Genomic DNA, 17,643 nt, shown 5'->3' with positions numbered 1-17,643 from the left:
TTCCTTCTTTCAAGGCTATTAGATATGAAGAAAAAATTAAATTATACCTCAAAAATTATCCTATACTTACCAACTGAACCTCAGGATCAACATATTTCTGTATAGCGTGAAGAAATGCAGCTGGATTTTCTTGTACTTTCATGCTACAAAAAAGATTAATTTTAAAAATGCATAGTTTCCTTCTTAGTAGTACATAATCATATAGAACTAAAAATAATATTAGTCGATTTTAACAGACTATAATTTGAGGAAAAAATCATTAAAGTGAAACCCTTTGAGTCTAAAATTGTTTCTCCCACACGTGATACACCAGAAACAGTTCATTACCATTTTTATTAACTTAAAAAATAGTTTGGTGAAAAATGAAATTTTCTCCATTGTATAGAGTCCCTACAGATTCTATTTGAACAACAATTCTGTTGTTCAAAATAGTTGAAAGTGAACTTCTGAAATCACAAGTCTCAATATCAAATGTCTGAAACAGAGTTCAAGTTAAACTGGGATTAACAATTCTCTAATTCTGAATCTCCCTGGGAACGTTAAAATAAAAATCATTAGGTTAATGAGATCAAGATATTCAGCTTATCTGTACGATTCACACTAAAACATTTTTTTTTCCTTAATGGTACATTGTGTGGAGCCTGGAATATTTAGCCATAATCAATCAGTGGACAAGTATCAATACTTATCAATTATCAGTTCTGTGGTTACATTATATTAGGGGCCAGATGCTACAGAAAAAAATTGCCACGCAGAAGAATTTTTAGATCTGTTTTCTGGACATAGGTTCAGCCTCTCATATGTATACATAATTGGACTTTCCCAATACCCAGTGGCCTTTTGAAAGTTGACCAGCAGGTGGCAGGACCACTGTCTGCCGCTTGCTGGTTCTAACAGGAGTGGCCAGCAACGTTGTTTCAGATGGAAGAAAACTACACATATAAATCTAGTAAGTAAATGGATACTTCATAGAGGAAAAAAAAAGGATGGACTAAAATACGAGCTTTCAAATAAAACAGGCCAAGAACCGAACACGGGCATGGGCTTGTTGGAATTTGGGTGAGAAAGAGCCTGTGATGCCAGCCCAGGCTCTGGGACTGTGGCTTCTTTCATGAATCTTTTCCTGCCTTATTACCTCATGGGTTAAGAGAAATTAGAGCAGGTGAAACTCAAACCAGGCGATTTGTTAACAGATTTGATAAGAGAAGAATTCTATACTACAGTGTAAAATGAGACTTTGGGAACAGCTATGGTTTTCAACAATGCTTATGCTGCTGATGTAATTAATTAGTAACCATGTGTTTAAAGAATAACTTCCCACCCTGCCAATTTAGGACATCTGCACCTCCATTACAACAAAGAAAAAGAAGTATCTGTTGCTCTTTTTTATGCATAGCGAGCTCAATGAAGTAAGGTATGACCAACTTTATGGCTTTTCTAAAGCAAAACAATATTCGACTTTGAGCGTGGCTGTGTATGAATGGATCCCTTATTAAATTGAAAGCATCATATTTATCTCATCCCATGCAAATAGCATAGCATTTAGTATGTAGTAGCAGATACTCAATAAATGTTCAAAGGCTAAATGAATGACCTGGTTCTATCAGAAACTATCTAGATGACTAATCTTATGCTACAGGAACACAATAAGAAAAGCTTATTTCCGATCTATTCTTACATTAAATTTTAAAACATAAAATCCATCAAATAAGTCAGGAAATGCAACATTTATTTGTTAATATCCTGTTTGCTGTTCAGTTTTATAAATAAGTGATATGGAAGAATTAAGAAAAGAAAACTGAGGAGGCAATATATGGATTTATTAAGGATTTATACCCCAACTAGTACTGGAAAGACGTTGAGATAATGAGAATATTGCCTAGGAAGAACTATGAAAATAAAGCTTTATAAAGACCAACATAAAATACATTTCAACTGGACAAAAATTTAATTATTGCCAAATCTATCTACTTATAACTGCTTGGCACTCTATGTTAGGAAACTTTACTGACATTAAAAAAAAAAAAAAACTTTTGTAGCTGTATCAGCCATCATCTCCTATCTTTTAACCAAACCAAATTAATATCTGAAAAAAGTTGGGATGATTTTCTGCATTTTCTCACATTTTGGGTTGGTCCACATTAAATCCTAAAGGCCTTCCAACTCTTCTCAAGCAGTTCAAAAAGCTCTCCGTCACACTTTCAGCTCTGTTGCTACATATAACCAACCATTTATTCAAAGACTGCGCACTTAAAATCTTGCAAGTTCGCATATCCTTGGACCAGTCAGCCGCAGACACAGGTTCACACTGAGAAAAATAATGATTGTGAAAGGGTTGAACAAATTTACTCAGAGAACAATTAAATAAAAAAGTGTGGAAATAGTTCATATTTGTCAGAACAGAACTATTTAGTACAGTTTGCTATTCTCAGACTTAAAACACAGATACAAGCCCTGCACATCTGAACACAACACGTAGGCTTCCTGGGAGTTGAGGTATCTCAGCATCATCCCAGGTTAGCCGTTCCTTGCCTGCAGATCCTTCGCAAGTCCCTTTACTTCACGGGGCTCTGCTGTGGGCAAAGAAAGGTGTCTGGTTCAAATCTCTAGGTTCCCTTCCAGCTCTAAAAGTCTGTGACCTTTTACCATGAATGGCTCAGGCTAGTGGCTGTCCAGTTTGGTCTCTTTGCTTTAGGTACCTAGATATCTCAAATAGAAAATGCTGCTGACTGACACAACGCAGGTCATCATGCTGAAACTAACAAACCCTACAATTAAAGACTATACGTTATGCCAAGAGTAGATACGTCTAGGAGCAAAGATGAAGCCAGGACACAAGCTCCCTTCTCATTCTTTGGAAGGTTCCCCAGGTGACCAGGAAAAACAAGCTCCCTGCCTTGAAGAGGGGAGACTTTAGACTGGTCCCTAGCCTTCTGTTTATATCCACGGACTGGAATCGAATGGAAATGTCCTTGGTGTGGTAAACCAGGAAGAGTCACTGTTAGAATTTTAAAAAAATACACTGCAATCTAATCTCTTGCTACTTAAAAGTGTTGTCTTGTAGCAGCATGGCTATCTCCTGAGAGCTCGTTAGAAATGCAGAGTCCTGGGCCCCACCCCAGACCCACTGAATCAGAATCTGCATGTTAACAAGCTCCCCAGTGATTCATCTGCACATCACCGTTTAAGAAGCACTGCAATCCCCTTGTTTTACAGGTTCCAAAGATATGGCTGAAAAGGGTTATAGAGCCAGCTGGTGGCACTGAAGGTTTAGAATACTGCTCTTGTCTTTGCAACCAGGGCCCTTTCCACCAAGCACTCTGACTTCCGGGCCCCAGCCGATCTCACGGTGGCCAGGCAGGGGCTCAGCTTCGGGAAGCGACCTTAGCCTGAGAATGAAGGGGAAGGGCGAGGCCTCCATAAAGGCTTCTGTCTGGAACTAGGATTCGTTCCTTCCCTTTACAGCCAGCGTGAGGCGAGCCACAGCTCTCTCACCTACACTCCTACCTGCTGTGGGCTGGCAGGGGGCCCAGGACAAACGGCCACGGCCCTCTCTGAAGCCTGTGAACCTTTAGTGTACTCAGTTCCTCGAACCCAATTTCCAGAAAGCAGGATCAGCTGAGAAGTCGAGGACACAGCCACCTCTAGCCCACCCACCATCGCCTCTAGGGGGCAGGTTCTCCACTTTAGTGCCCCTTCTCCTATGGAGACCTGTTTCCAGGCCAAAAACTGCAAACAAAGCTCTGACAAATATGACTTCACCTAGAGATGATGAGACAGACCATTTTAAATATTTCCCATCTCACTTCACGTGTGGAACTGAAACTGAGCTTCTCTTTACCGACTCCTGAACAAGATCTTAATGGGGGTCTACATATTAGGACTTGACAAAGTTTTGTTTTGTTCTGCTTTTAAAGCAGTTTTTCTTCAGTTTCTCTAATAAGGGTTTCGGTTGTTTGGATAGATTATCAAAAAGAAATGATGAGAAAAATCTCCATTCTGCCAACAAAAGAACATGCGTTTGCTCAGTCATTAGTTTTGACATGTTGGCTTACTTATTATATCAAATAAAAGCAAGAAGAGTGCCTTTAAAAATGAAGTGTAATTGGCTTTAAAAATGGGCAAAACAGAGGGGAAACGTAGAAAAAGAATGTGCAATTTTTGCATAAAATAGGTTCATTTTTAAATGGAAGCCCCAAAGAAGCAATGATTTGTCTCTCCAGGTTTCAGAATGCCTCTCTGCCTAAATGCCGTGGCTGGGATGGGCTCTGTGCAAATTTCTTCATGTTTATGCCAACTGAGCAGCATTTTACTTTGGGGGAAAAAAAAAAGAACTCAGGTACCAGGAAATATAGTCTATTGGAATTAATCTTCAGCAGTTAAAGGAATTTTCTCAGGTACCATAGAATTTTTTTTTTAAGTGATGTAAGAGTACTACAACACGCAATAATAGGTTGGCATGTTTTGATTGCAATGGCTCGAAATACCATTTTCTAACGCATCTTTAAATGTGACACCACATCACAGTGACTGACCTAAATTATGTCCGCTGGGTGCTGCTAAGCCTTTCAAAAGTACACTCGGATTAAAAAGGAAAACAGAGGGACCTGGGGGTTTAGAACAAAGGAAGGGGAGGGACATGGCCATGGAGAAACCAAATGAATATTCTATTATAAGCCCACGAGTCATTCTGGCATATGATCAAACTGACACACATTCAAGAAAACACTTTTAAATGAAAATAAAATCACTGCACTTACTATGTGGTCTTGTATTATTATTTTTTCTGAAGGCACAACCCGGCCAGTCAGAGACATCTGGCATCCAAAATGCAGGCCCCAGGTCTCCAGCTCAAAACGAGCATCCTTGTTTCTGTTGATAGAGTTGAGTTTTAAATCATTAAAGGGCTTACTTTCTAAAGACTTTTAATCATTAGAGATAAAATTACAACTTAATTATTCAGACTGATTTTTTTTAGGGTTCCTGACTTCTATTTCTACTCACCATTTTTTTCCCTGCTCAAGAGAATTACAGGAAGACTGCACCCATGGGGGACACGCAGGGACAGAAAGGCTCCCAGTGTGGCTCACTGGTTAGCAAAATGGGACTCGGAGCCAGACAGAGCAGACTTCAACTCCGAGTGCTGACATTTAATAACACGTGACCTTGAGCAGACTCTGAAATCTTTTAAAGCCATGGTTTCCTTATTGGCAAAAGGTAGGACTAATTAACTACTTCATAGGGCTGATGTAAAAATTAAACACGACAATACACGGACAGTGCTACCACACTGCCTGGCACATGTTAAGTGCTCAGTAAAGGTGCGATATTATTCCTGATAACAAACTTATCACTAAAGAGATATTGTGAAGCGTCTGGATGTGGAGATGTCCCTGTACCTCTGGATATCATCTGCGAGCCTGGCCAGGCGCTGCTGCCTTCCCAAAGGACTGAGACGCGTTTCTTCAGCCACAGCCTTCATCAGCTGGAAATCAGATGTTGCCTGGCCAGGCAGCCCTAGTCAACGTGAATGAAAACAAAGTGAAAAATGAACAGTCCTTGATGTAACCCCAGCCCATCTCAGGCACAGGGTAGTAAAAGTTTTCACTTAAACTGAATCAGATTCACCGTCTGGATAGCACCATCTGACAGCAATGCAAGCCACATGTCATTTAAAATTGTCTAGTAGCCACATTACAAAAAAGCCAAAAGGAAACAGATGCAATTATTCAAATAGTATATATTATTTAACTCAATATATCCAAAATATTATCATTTCAACATGCAGCCAATATGAAAAATTTGTCAGTGAGGTGGCTTCCCTTTTCTTTTCATACTACGTCTTAGGCATCCAGTCTGTATTTGACACTTACAGCACTTCCCCATCCAGCCCCTCAGTCGCATTAGTCATGTGTCAAGTGCTCAGTGACCACGTGTGGCTAGAGGCCACCATGGGGACTGTGCAGACCTGGGATGTCATAGTACCACTCAGAATGGGCATCCCTCCCTGCAAGGATGATGTCCTTATTAACTTTTCTAATCACAAAAGAAATACATACACATCATAACTGATTCGAGCAATACAAAGTGTAAAAAGTAGAAAGTCCACCCTTAGTCTCACCCTGGTAATCAGATGAACATGATTAAAAGTACCTGAGACAGTTATTCAGATCCTACTATAGAGCAAAGATTACCTTCTGGAAGCTTATGCAAAAAGCAAATAAGGAGCATTTTGGCACCACTCAAAGAATATACCTGAAGAATATTAAATCATGTGGTTTCTTAGCCTAGTGAAGTTCAAAAAATGGGGAAGAACAGCTTGGTTTTAGGAGAATATCTGGGGACCATTTTAACATCAAATTAACAAATAGAATACACGAGATAAAGGAAATAGATAGCTTTCACTGGCTGAGCAATTTCCAAAGAGCACTCTACCCTTCCACTTCCTCTATGATCAAATAAATAACTTAAGGGTCATCGTCCGTGGGTTAAATTAGTGCTCTGGCACTCAGCTAACTTAAGGAGGTTCTACCCACTGCAAAGTATCAGGAATCTGTGATTGAGAGCCTGACGGAGGATAAAACATAAACATCACCTGTTAGATAGCAGAGCTCGGGGATCAGGTGGGCCATCCGAACGTCAGCGTCATCATTTCTCTTGTTTTTCAACAGACTAACAAGCACGGGCTGGTTTAGGTCAGATAAGGTAATATCATATTGCTGTAGGGTGCAAGATTAATGAGGGAAAAGTGAACATGGCAACACTGTAAAACGAGCATCCTTGCTTATGAGCAACAAGGTAATCCCCAAATGAATAGATAAGCAAATCTTTTCAATAGAGGAAAAAAATATTCCTACTAATCCCTATGGTTACCTACTCATTTTTACTTCCTTCCTAGGACCTATCTCTTATATCTCAGGGTCAGTTTCATGATTTTATTATCTTTTATAAGGTAATACTGTTTGTTTTTTTTCATTCATTTCCTTGCCCTCTTCTGAGTTTCATCCAGAGACAGAATAGCCTTCAGCTGCCTCCATCCATAATGCCATGACCCCACTGCAGCATTTCCACCGTTGCAGACTGAGGCAGACTGCCCCATGCGTAACTCACTGGCTCTAAGCACCTGTGTTCATTTTGAAAATACCTATACACAAGTTGGAGGCAAGGTTATATTGAGTCAATCTCAGATTTCCCAAAAGGGCACAACTGTCCTTCATTCCCAGGATGGTATGATGTTATAGGGAAACAGCTCTGAACTCCGACAAATGTAAATCTGATCCCCAGCTCCTCTATCAATACTTACGTGGACTGTGACACTGGGGAAGTTACTTACCTTTCCTCATCTATGACACAAGGAGAACGGTAGCTCAGAGGTGTCCCATGTCAACCACTAGCATGGTGTCTGGTTTCTAATGAGTCCTCAGCAATCATTAGTTCCTACCCCACCCCCTTTCCCTTTGTGAACTTGAATTTCAATATTCTCACCTTGCCACGAGTTCATATACCTTCCAACGGCCAGGTTTCCAATGAACACTCATTCCCAGTATAATTTACTCAATACTGATGACAGAACAACTGGAATTATAATTTGCCAACTGCCTGGGGACTATATGACGCTGACATCAATAATTATAATTAAGGAAGCCAGCAGTGAGTGCTTCTCTATTCAGTAAGGACTTTTAAGTCATTAAAAACAATTCAGGAAACGTGATCATTGCAACAATGCTATGGCTGAAAAGCTTGGAGAAGCCTTCGCAGAGAGTTTTTAGACGTGACTTCATTAATTCACAGCTCGTGCTTGCTATATTCCAGGAACAGCGGGGGATACAAAGATAAAAGAGGCACAGTTCCTACGTTTACACATAACTACATTATCTACAAAGCAAGGTAGACCAGTAGCACAAATAATATAGGCTAAGCACTTATATTTTTCCTCATTTAGTCTTTAATAGATGTGTACTATGTTTTTTTTTTAATTGAAGTGTAGTTGATTTACAATGTTGTGTTAGTTTCTGGTGTACAGCAAAGTGATAGTTATACACACACACACACACACGTGCGCGTATGTATTCTCTTTCAGATTCTTTTCCATTATAGATTGCTACAAAATATTGAGTATAGTTCCCCGTGCTATACAATAGGTCCTTGTTGTTTATCTATTTTATATATAGTAGTGTGTATATGTTAATCCCAAACTCCTCATTTATCCCCCACCCTTTCCCCTTTGGTGACTGTAAGTTTGTTTTCTATGTTTGTGAGTCTATTTCTTTTTGGTAAATTAATTCATTTCCTCCTTTAATCTTAACCACTATGAGTGAAATACTATCATCACCCCCTTCACTGATGAGGAAACAGCATCAGAAATTAAATAACTTTCCCAAGGTCCCATAACTGTACATTAGCACAGCCAGGATTCAGCCCTTAAGACTTGGGAACCTCTGCTTGTTACACCACTCAGGACTGGGTCCCTCGCAAGGAGTAGGGAACAGGGTGATAGTGAAAACAATTTATGGCTGGTAAATCAGGGAAGGCTTCATGAAGGAGGTAGAATCCAAGAGAGAACTTTGAAGAAAACGTGGGAGTATTACAAGTTCCAGGAACAGCTCAAGCAAAACTGGGACATGTTCCAGGAAGAGGATATTCCATTTACCTGGAGCATGGCCAGGAATTTTACCCACTAAGCTGTGTCATCAGCTGAACTTTACTCTCTCCCGTGCCCCAATTTTCTTAGCGTTTGAAAATATCTTTTCATGATAAGATAAAATAGAGAAATATAAAGGTCAATATCAAGATGTCTTCCACTTTGAAAGTTGACTGCATAATAATTTAGCATTCCTTTCCTAGGACAGAGAAGAGGACATTCTAGAAATTGGCACCATTTTCTTTCTTTTTCTCCCTAATTACAATATATATGCAGTGAACCACAACTCATTACACAGGAAAGTGAGTGGGATTTTTATCATGATTCCCTTTTCAAAATGTCACGGGTCCTAAAATACATCAAAGAAAAATGAATTTAACTGTGCAGAAAAAAAAAACCCAAATGTTTAACAAACTTTGTGTTTGATAAAAGAACACTTATGGAGCACATTTTCTGCACAAGATGCTTTACCAAATGTCAAATGCCATCCGTGTTCTATAAGGAAGACGTGTTCTAGAAGCAATGTGGAATGTTCTACAAGTGCTCAGGGAAGAGAACAGCTAGCTCTTCTGTGAGTGTGACAGGGAGCAAAGTCAGAGAGGACTTCACTAACGAGATGACATTTGACCTTGAAGAGGAAAGGTACAGTGAGGCTTTATGCCAACGTCTCTTGAACATGAGCGAAGGCTGAGCAACAGCAAGTAGACTGCGGTGATGGCAGCGTGGGGTGCATGGTGGGAGTGCCGTGGGAGATGAGGTCAAACTGTGTGATGCTACAGTTGAAGAAGGGAAGGCTATTACCCAGCGCTCATCACCTGCAGGGACCGGACTAAAAGCTCTGCGTGGACTATTCAGCGCTTACACAGCACCATGAAGGCAGGCAGATGACTCCTTTAGAGACAACACTCCACGTTTCATGATTCGCCGAAGGTTACACAGCCAGTACCGGGACACCTTACTCCAGAGCTTACGCTCTTCACCACATTTCCGGGCAGCATTTCAGAAAGCTCTCTCTGGAGGCCATGAGGGTGATGGATCCCAGTGAAGAGAGGGCTGGGGCAAGGAGATCATAAAAGGGGACAGAAATCCCCCAGATGGAAATCCATGAGAGGTTCTGCACTAATGCAATGGTAACAGGGCTGAGGAAGGGATGGGGTCCAGGGAGAATTCAACAATGACGGAAGCAGAACTCATCTTGGTGACAACTGAACGAGGAGGTGACGGTAAAGATGAGGAAGGACGCAAAACGTCTTCCTGAGAGGCAGAATTCCCAAGGAGAGAGGGGAGTGGGAAAGACAATGAATTCAGCTTGAATTATGTTAGTGTGAGATGCCTGCAGGATATTCATGCAAATACAGTCTGAAACGGAGATGAGGATATAATTTAGGAATGAGGGCAAGGCAAAAATACCATATTTGAGCAATCTCAAAATATGAAGAGAAGATCCTCTGCAAGGGGACCATGGTGAATAATAGCATTTAATGTCTGGGGGAAATGAAGAAGGAAGATGTCAAAAGAGGCTGAGAAAGAACCACCTGAAACCTAGCAGAGAACCACCAGGGATGTGCGGAGGGGCCAAGGAAGAGGAGTTCAGCTCAGGGGGAGTGGTTACTAGTGTCCAAAGACACCAAAAGCCCCTCCGAATAAGAACAGTAGCTGAATTTGACCTTGGAGAGCTATTTCCATAGTGGCAGAACCGGGTACCAGACTGCTGACGCTTCAGGAAGGAAGAACTGAAGAGGCACTTGGAGCTAGTTTAGACAACCTTCTAAAGAAATGAGCTAAGGAGGAAAAAGAGGTCGCTTTTCCTGAAGGTGTAGAAAGGTCAAGGCAGGGTTTTTGCTTTCTGTTTGCTTTTGTTTTTAAAACAGTGAGATTTCGGAGACTGAAATACGACTGCACGTTAAAGAGAACGCACCTCTGAAAGGAACTGAAGTTGGAAGGTGGGGATGCGGAAATTGTCATCACTGTGAATCAAGCTCCCAGAGTCAGCAGGAGATTCCATCAATAAATGGTTGAGTACCTGCTAAATGCTACCCTGGGCATCCAGAAATCAAGAGCTCCGTGTTGAGGAGGGGAGTCAGACCATTCATGTCCTGCCTGTGATAGTCGGCTGCAGCTAAGTGCAGGGAGGGGACCCGGGGGAGAGCGTCCTAGGGCTCCCTTAAGCGTTGACTGCTGAGCTGAGTATTGAAGGGTGTTCAGTGACCAGCTGGCTATGAGTGGACATCAAGGAAGAGGAAGCAACATGTGTGAAAATGCATAGGGGGGTAACTGACTCGAGGAACCATGAATGGTGGGCACAGCAGAACCCAAGAAGGAAACAGGGGATGGTAAGTGTTGAGGCTCAAGAGGCAGAGAGCGGCCAGATCATAAAGGACCTGGGGAATTCTGCCCAGGATCTTAGATCTGACTTCTAAAGCAACAGAGAACTATGGGAGTATTTTAAGCGGGGAAGTGACATTATCAGATATGCTTTAAAGGAGGTAACTCAGACTACAGGAAGGACCACAGGAGACAGGATGAGGGTCTGAGCCAATCCAGGAACGGCGGAGATGGAGGGGAAGGGACAGGTCAGAAAATTATGTCAGAGGCAGACTCAGCCCGACAGACTGGGGGACTTGCTGGATTGGAAAGGAACAGGGACCCTCCTCTGAGCTAAGCAGAAGGGAGATGAGGATGAAGGAAGACAAGTCCCACCTGCTTGTAGTAATCCACATAGGTGATCTCAGTGCCATCCCGCTTCTGGAAGGTGTGTGTGGGCTTCACTGACCAGTCAATGTCATCGATGCGATAGGTTTTGTTATTGTATCTGGTAAAGGCAAGAAATCTTTAAGTTCTTTTCCCAAATCCTACAAGGTAAGTGGCTCTTTCACTATACTTTTAATTCAAAATATTATTCTCAAGAATTTCAGAAATTATGAAAGATAATAACTCAAGAATAGCCACTTTACAAAAAAAAAAAAAGAACAGCTCTTATCTGAGAAAAGCATTAATTAACTCTTCCATTCACAGGAGGACCTCTACCGGTGGGAGAGTCATTAGACCACCACGTGCTCTTCTCACTGAGATATACTGCCACTTCAGGTAAATCATTCTTAAATGTTCAAAGGCTGAAGCATGGCTCAAAACTTTCCCATCAGCTTCTGGTGCCACTCAGATTTTTGGAACTCCCAACTAGTGTCTCTGATAAAAAGCACCCCAAGCAGGCTGATGGACCACCCAATTCTGGAAGCCTGCTTCATCTCCCATCTAGGGCTGGCCCTGGGCAAAACTGCAAAGCAGGTCGGCTAAGATCTTTCTAAGCTCTTTCTCCCCTTCATCAGGTACCGTGTGGCCTGGAACATTCTCTCATGCCACCGCAGCCTTGGGATAGAAACCTCCTTGTCAGGTTTCTTCTGGGCTCTGGGTACCTTGCAAGGTAACTTTGAAATAGTGTGATAACTTAATCCATGAAGATCATGACAGGAGGATAAGGGGGCAGTGTGGAATTCAACCTGCACCACCTCTCTACTCTGTAACCCAGAAAAACAACTTCAAGTGGAAATGCCAAGCCAGACTAGGAGAAGACTAGTGGGTCCTCTAAAAGAAGTGTCCACGGACTAGCAACAGCATAGGCGGGGCTTTTTGGTCCTCACGAAGTCACCTAACTGCCCATGGCTCATTCAGTTTAAATGTGCATTGATGACAAATGTATACACAGACAAACCTAGAGACTTGAAAGGTCTCAGCCTTAACAGCCTCATGATCTTATAGCAGAGATGAGACACAGATCTGACATTCTGTCCTGTTGTTACTGAATCAAACTTGGGTCTGCTCGCCCACGCGCAGTAAAGCCAGTCTACTGACACGTCAGGTCGTGGTGAAGGAAATGTGCATCAGATACTGTTATTTGGGTACTTCAGAGAGGAGCTAAAAAAGAGGATATGGGGCAGAGGTCTGCCTGGGAAGGCCCCATAGGGTCCTGCTTGTTTACACTGTGATGTAATAAAATGAAATAAAATGGCTCTAAAGAGGTGGCCTACAAACACTGGAGTTTGGGACTTGCCTGGCGGTCCAGTGGTTAGGACTCCGAGCCTGCATTGCCGAGGGCGCGGGTTCAAATCCCTGGTCAGGGAACTAAGATCCTACAAGCCGCGTGGTGTGGCCAAAACAAGAAAGAAAGAAAGAAAGAAAGAAAGAAAGAAAGACAAAGCACTGGGTTTTGGGAGCAGCACAGGGGCGGGAACTGAATAATTCCAACTGAATGGACGGAAGGTGGAAGCTTCAGAAAAGCAGTAATGTTTGAGCTGGACTTTGTGGGAGCAGAAATCTAAAAGGCAGAAATAGGGGTGGGGAACCAGGCAGAGGGGCTGGAGCAGCAAAATGCAGACCACTGGAGGTTAGGGGAGAGGGTACAGCAGGAGGTAAGGAAGGACCAGGTCAGACTGTGGACCACCAAGCACGCCCCTAGAGGAAGCCTGCACTCTAGACAATTGAGAACGCTCAGGTCTATGACAGGTGAGTGGACTGATCAGATCTGGGCTCAGGCCAGTGCCCTGTTCCCACGTGGCACACATAATGCATTCTCTAGAGAAAAGTCAGTTTAAATGCAGGCTTTTACCTGGTAAGGACAATGAGCCCAATCAGCTGTTTCTCACACGTCTGGGTACAGCAGGACATGCCAGTTTTGTGGCAGAGATCCGTCATGAATTCTAGAACAGTCTCATTCCTGAGTATTTTATAACTCACATCAGCACCAAACAGGAGCTTGCTTTCAAAATGTGACACAGAAATGGCAAACCCAGGCCAAAGGGACAATCTTCAAAAAAATAAATAAATAAAAAATTTTTAATAAATAAAAAATGTTTTAAAATGTTTTAAATGTTATATCAGGAAAACAATAAACATTTTAAAATGGCGACTTTACATTCCAATTCTCTAGATTTTATGAAACAATTTTCCTTTAATCTGATTTCTTTCAGTGGCTGACTTAACACTTCAGTTATTTCCAGCTGGAGTGTCTTTAAACATATATTTAGGATAAAATACATTCCTGTAGAGCTGCATTCTTTGACCTTGATACTACTGACATTTGGACTGGATACTTCTTTGTCAGGGGCTGTCGTGTGCATTGCAGGATGTTTAGCAATACCCCTGGCCTCCACCCACTAGATGCCAGTATCAGCCCCCAAACTGTGACCACCAAAAATATCTCCAGACATTGCCACATGTCCCCTGGGGAGCAAAATCGCCTCTGGCTGAGAGTACAGCTGTAGGATTAAAATGTTTATGGGGGGATCCATCCCAGCATGAAAACATCTAGGTTCAGAAAAGCACACTGACTCAATGGTGAAGACAATGACTACAGTTAATAATGAGATTAAGAAATAATCTAAGTGATACCACGTACAGACATACAAGGGAAACTGTAGCAGTGGCTATATCCCCTTTCCACATTTATGAATATCATCGTCTGAAGTTTTGAATAAGAAAACCTTATGGAAATGGCATGAAAGAATAGACAAATATTTGTAAAAAATCATTTGTTTATATTTTGTGGACTTCATTCGCTGTGATACTCATGCCAGCTTTCAGGCCAAGCATATGCACGAGGACCAGCTCTAGCTCAGCACAACACTGGGCCCACGAGGATTTCTAATCCAGGGGGAGAGATAAGTGACAGGGGTGAATGAATAGCATGCTTTAGACAGACCACTCTGACGCACTGAATTAACATACAGAAACCCTGCCCTTTTCCTCTACCCGGCAGAAGCCAAACACCCTGCCTCCACTTTCTATCTTTTCTGTACAGGTCTCCCTCAACTTATGATGGGTTTTCATCTTGACAAACCCATCGTAAGTTGAAAATATCCTCAGTCGAAAATGCATTTAATACACCTAACCTACCGAACATCATAGCCTAGCCAACCTTAAACGTGCTCAGAACACTTCCTTTAGCTGACAGTTGGGCAAAATTATCAAACACAAAGCCTATTTTATCAGAAAGTGTTGAATATCTCGTGTCATTTATTGGATACTGTACTGAAAGTGAAAAAGAGAATGATCATGCGGGTCCAGCATGGTTGTAAGCGTGTCGGTCGTTTACCCTCGTGATCGGGCGGCTCCCTGGGAGCCGTGGCTGCCGCCGCCCGGCCTCACCAGCGAGTATCATCTCCACATCCGCTAGCCCGGGAAGAGGTCAAAGTTCACGATTTGAGGTATGGTTTCTACTGAATGTGCATGGCTTGCACATCATCATAAAGTCGAAATATTGTAAATCGAAATAGTGTAAGGCAGGGACCGTCCGAACTTCTCCGTTTGCTTCGTGTCTGTCTTTGGGTTACTGGCTGCCTCCGTCTTTGGCACAGCTACTTATCTTGGAGAGCTGAGTAACAACCAGTTCAAGACACAGCCGATCACTTTCCCTGCAGCATCTACCTCCCAGTGAAGGGTAAAAATCCTGCAAATGTTCCTAACAGTTCACTAGGGCAGCTTGGGCGGCTTGTGTGTCTGACATCTGCTTACCCAATAATTTCCAATCAACTACCCTGGCTGTGTTAACATTCTATCAGCAAGAAAACAGAGCCCCAGCTACGTGGTATAACGTAATAGAGAATATTCTGCTCTCATTACGACTTGTCATACACAGAAAACTCAGTTTCTGAATTCCTTCTAGGATTTATGATAATGACCTAGCACACTAATATAAGAAAACAGGGGCTTCCCTGGTGGCGCAGTGGTTGAGAGTCTGCCTGCCAATGCAGGGGACACAGATTTGAGCCCTGGTCTGGGAGGATCCCACATGCCGCGGAGCAACTGGGCCCGTGAGCCACAATTACTGAGCCTGCGCGTCTGGAGCCTGTGCTCCGCAATAACAGAGGCCGCGAGAGTGAGAGGGCCGCGCACTGCGATGAAGAGTGGCCCCCGCTTGCCACAACTAGAGAAAGCCCTCGCACAGAAACGAAGACCCAACACAGCCATTAAAAAAAAAAAAAAGAAAAAAAAAGAAAACAGGCTGCTAGCTTTTGACATTCACCATTCTATAAAGAACTTGAAAATTTTAAAAATCCATTACTTTTCACACCACAGAATCTCTCCTAGGAGGCATAATGGTATAATATTGCATCATAAATTATGCTGTTCACATTATAACAATTTCAGAGTAACAGAAAACATAAATAAACCTACTTGTGCCGGGGAATTTCCACTGGCTCCGAAGGCTTGTAGAAGTTCCGTCCAATTTGGTACATGGACAACTTTTTTAAGATCCTGCAAGTATATATTTTTAAAATCTGTTAAACAACCGTGGATAACAGTATACTTCCAAGTTTGTACGCATGCTGAAAGAAAAATAGTAGAAAAGTCCAGAACTCTTATTGTTATAATACTGGAAGGTTTAGCTGCTAAATATACATATGAGTGTATATACAAGAACTATCACTTCATATCTGGGAATGACACAATTGAAATTAGTTCTATCTTTCTGGGCTTAACTGCAATAAGTAGGTGGTCACTTTCCAGTTATGACTGTGATTGTAACATTCTGGTTGGTGGGGATGAGGTGAGAAAAGCCATGTCCACAGGCTCTTCTGGCCTCTTTCTTATTCTGAGATGAAGAGGCTGTTTCTCTTCTTTTTCTTTCTTTTTTATTTTTTGTAGAGTTAATTTACAATGTTGTGTTAGTTTCAGGTGTACAACAAAGTGATTCAGTTATATCTATTCTTTTTCAGATTCTTTTCTCTTATAGGTTATTACAAGATATTGAATACAGTTCCCTGTACTATAAGTAGGTCCTTGTTGTTTATTTTACATATAGTCGTGTGTATATGTTAATCCCAAACTCCTAATTTATCTCTCCCCCCGCATCCCCTTTGGTAACCATAAATTTGTTTCCTATGTCTGTGGGTCTATTTCTGTTTTGTAAATAAGTTCATTTGTATCATTTCTTTAGATTCCACATAAAAGCAATATCGTATGATATTTGCCTCTCTCTGCCTGGCTTACTTCACTGAGTATGATCATCTCTAGGTCCATCCATATTGCTGCAGATGGCATTATTTCATTCTTTTTTATGGCTGAGTAGTACTCCATTGTATATATATACCACATCTTTATCCATTCATCTCTCGATGGACATTTAGGTTGCTTCCATGTCTTGGCTATTATAAATAGTGCGCTATGAACATTGGGGTGCATGTCTCTTTTCGAATTAGAGTTTTCTCCATGTATATACCCAGGAGTAGGATTGCTGGGTCATATGGTTAATTCTATTTTTAGTTTTTTAAGGAACCTCCATACTGTTCTCCATAGCGGCTGCACCAACTTACATTCCCGGGGAGGCTGTTTCTAATGAGGCTACTCAGGCTTCCCAGTGCTACCAAATGACAAGGTTGCCTCTTCAGCAACTAATCCTGGTCACCTTTGTAACGTGACACATCACTGATCTGAGGCTGCCCCACGCATGGGGGAAACGGCAGAGTTTCAAGTCCGAAAACAGGGGTTCCAACTGCACGATTTTTGGCTATCCAGTGTCATCTGAGCCTCAGTCCCCTTAAATGTAAAACGGGGATTTTAATCACACCTGCCTCAGGGCTCTCGAGTAAGGATCAAGGAAGCTCTAACAGCACACAGAGAGCTTTGTCACTGCAAAGCACCTTCCAAACGTCAGCTGACTTAAAATAGTCCCCTCTCAGGGGGGCACATGCAAGACTGGCTGCTGAAGAGCATTTTACAGTGCTGAGCTGAGGCCCAGATATGATCTAAAGATGCTCGGCAAGATGTCTGACTAGAATTAGGAAACAATGTTATCTGTGTGATGAAAGTTCCTTTACGTGCCCTACTCAGCAAAATCCCAAACTCCCCTGTCCTCATCCTGTTCAGAGGCCACTGTGGAGAGAAGGGCTCAAATCTTAGGTTTTTAACACATCATCCTAGTGATCCACACCAATAGCAGGGAAAACGGTGGTTCTCAAGCTTTCGTGCTCCGTGTCATCTGGGAAGCTTGCTAAAAATGTGGATTT

General features: G+C 42.1%; 1 protein-coding gene across 1 annotated transcript in view; it reads right to left on the bottom strand.

Annotated features, from left to right (window-relative positions):
• Positions 1–17,643, bottom strand: part of PIWIL4 (piwi like RNA-mediated gene silencing 4) — a 49,826-nt gene that overhangs the window by 19,432 nt on the left and 12,751 nt on the right. Inside the window, exons 6-13 of the mRNA XM_007184974.2 lie at positions 15,812–15,892; positions 13,245–13,442; positions 11,342–11,453; positions 6,596–6,719; positions 5,400–5,517; positions 4,761–4,872; positions 2,124–2,308; positions 71–143 (exon numbers count right to left, since the gene is read on the bottom strand). Of these exons, the coding sequence (XP_007185036.1) occupies positions 71–143; positions 2,124–2,308; positions 4,761–4,872; positions 5,400–5,517; positions 6,596–6,719; positions 11,342–11,453; positions 13,245–13,442; positions 15,812–15,892 (1,003 nt within the window). The remainder of the gene's footprint in view (positions 1–70; positions 144–2,123; positions 2,309–4,760; positions 4,873–5,399; positions 5,518–6,595; positions 6,720–11,341; positions 11,454–13,244; positions 13,443–15,811; positions 15,893–17,643) is intronic.

The sequence above is a fragment of the Balaenoptera acutorostrata genome, chromosome 9, assembly GCF_949987535.1.
Source record: "Balaenoptera acutorostrata chromosome 9, mBalAcu1.1, whole genome shotgun sequence".
Lineage (NCBI taxonomy): Eukaryota > Metazoa > Chordata > Mammalia > Artiodactyla > Balaenopteridae > Balaenoptera > Balaenoptera acutorostrata.
Note: the sequence above shows the minus strand (reverse complement) of the source record. Positions and strands in the feature narration are given on the sequence as shown.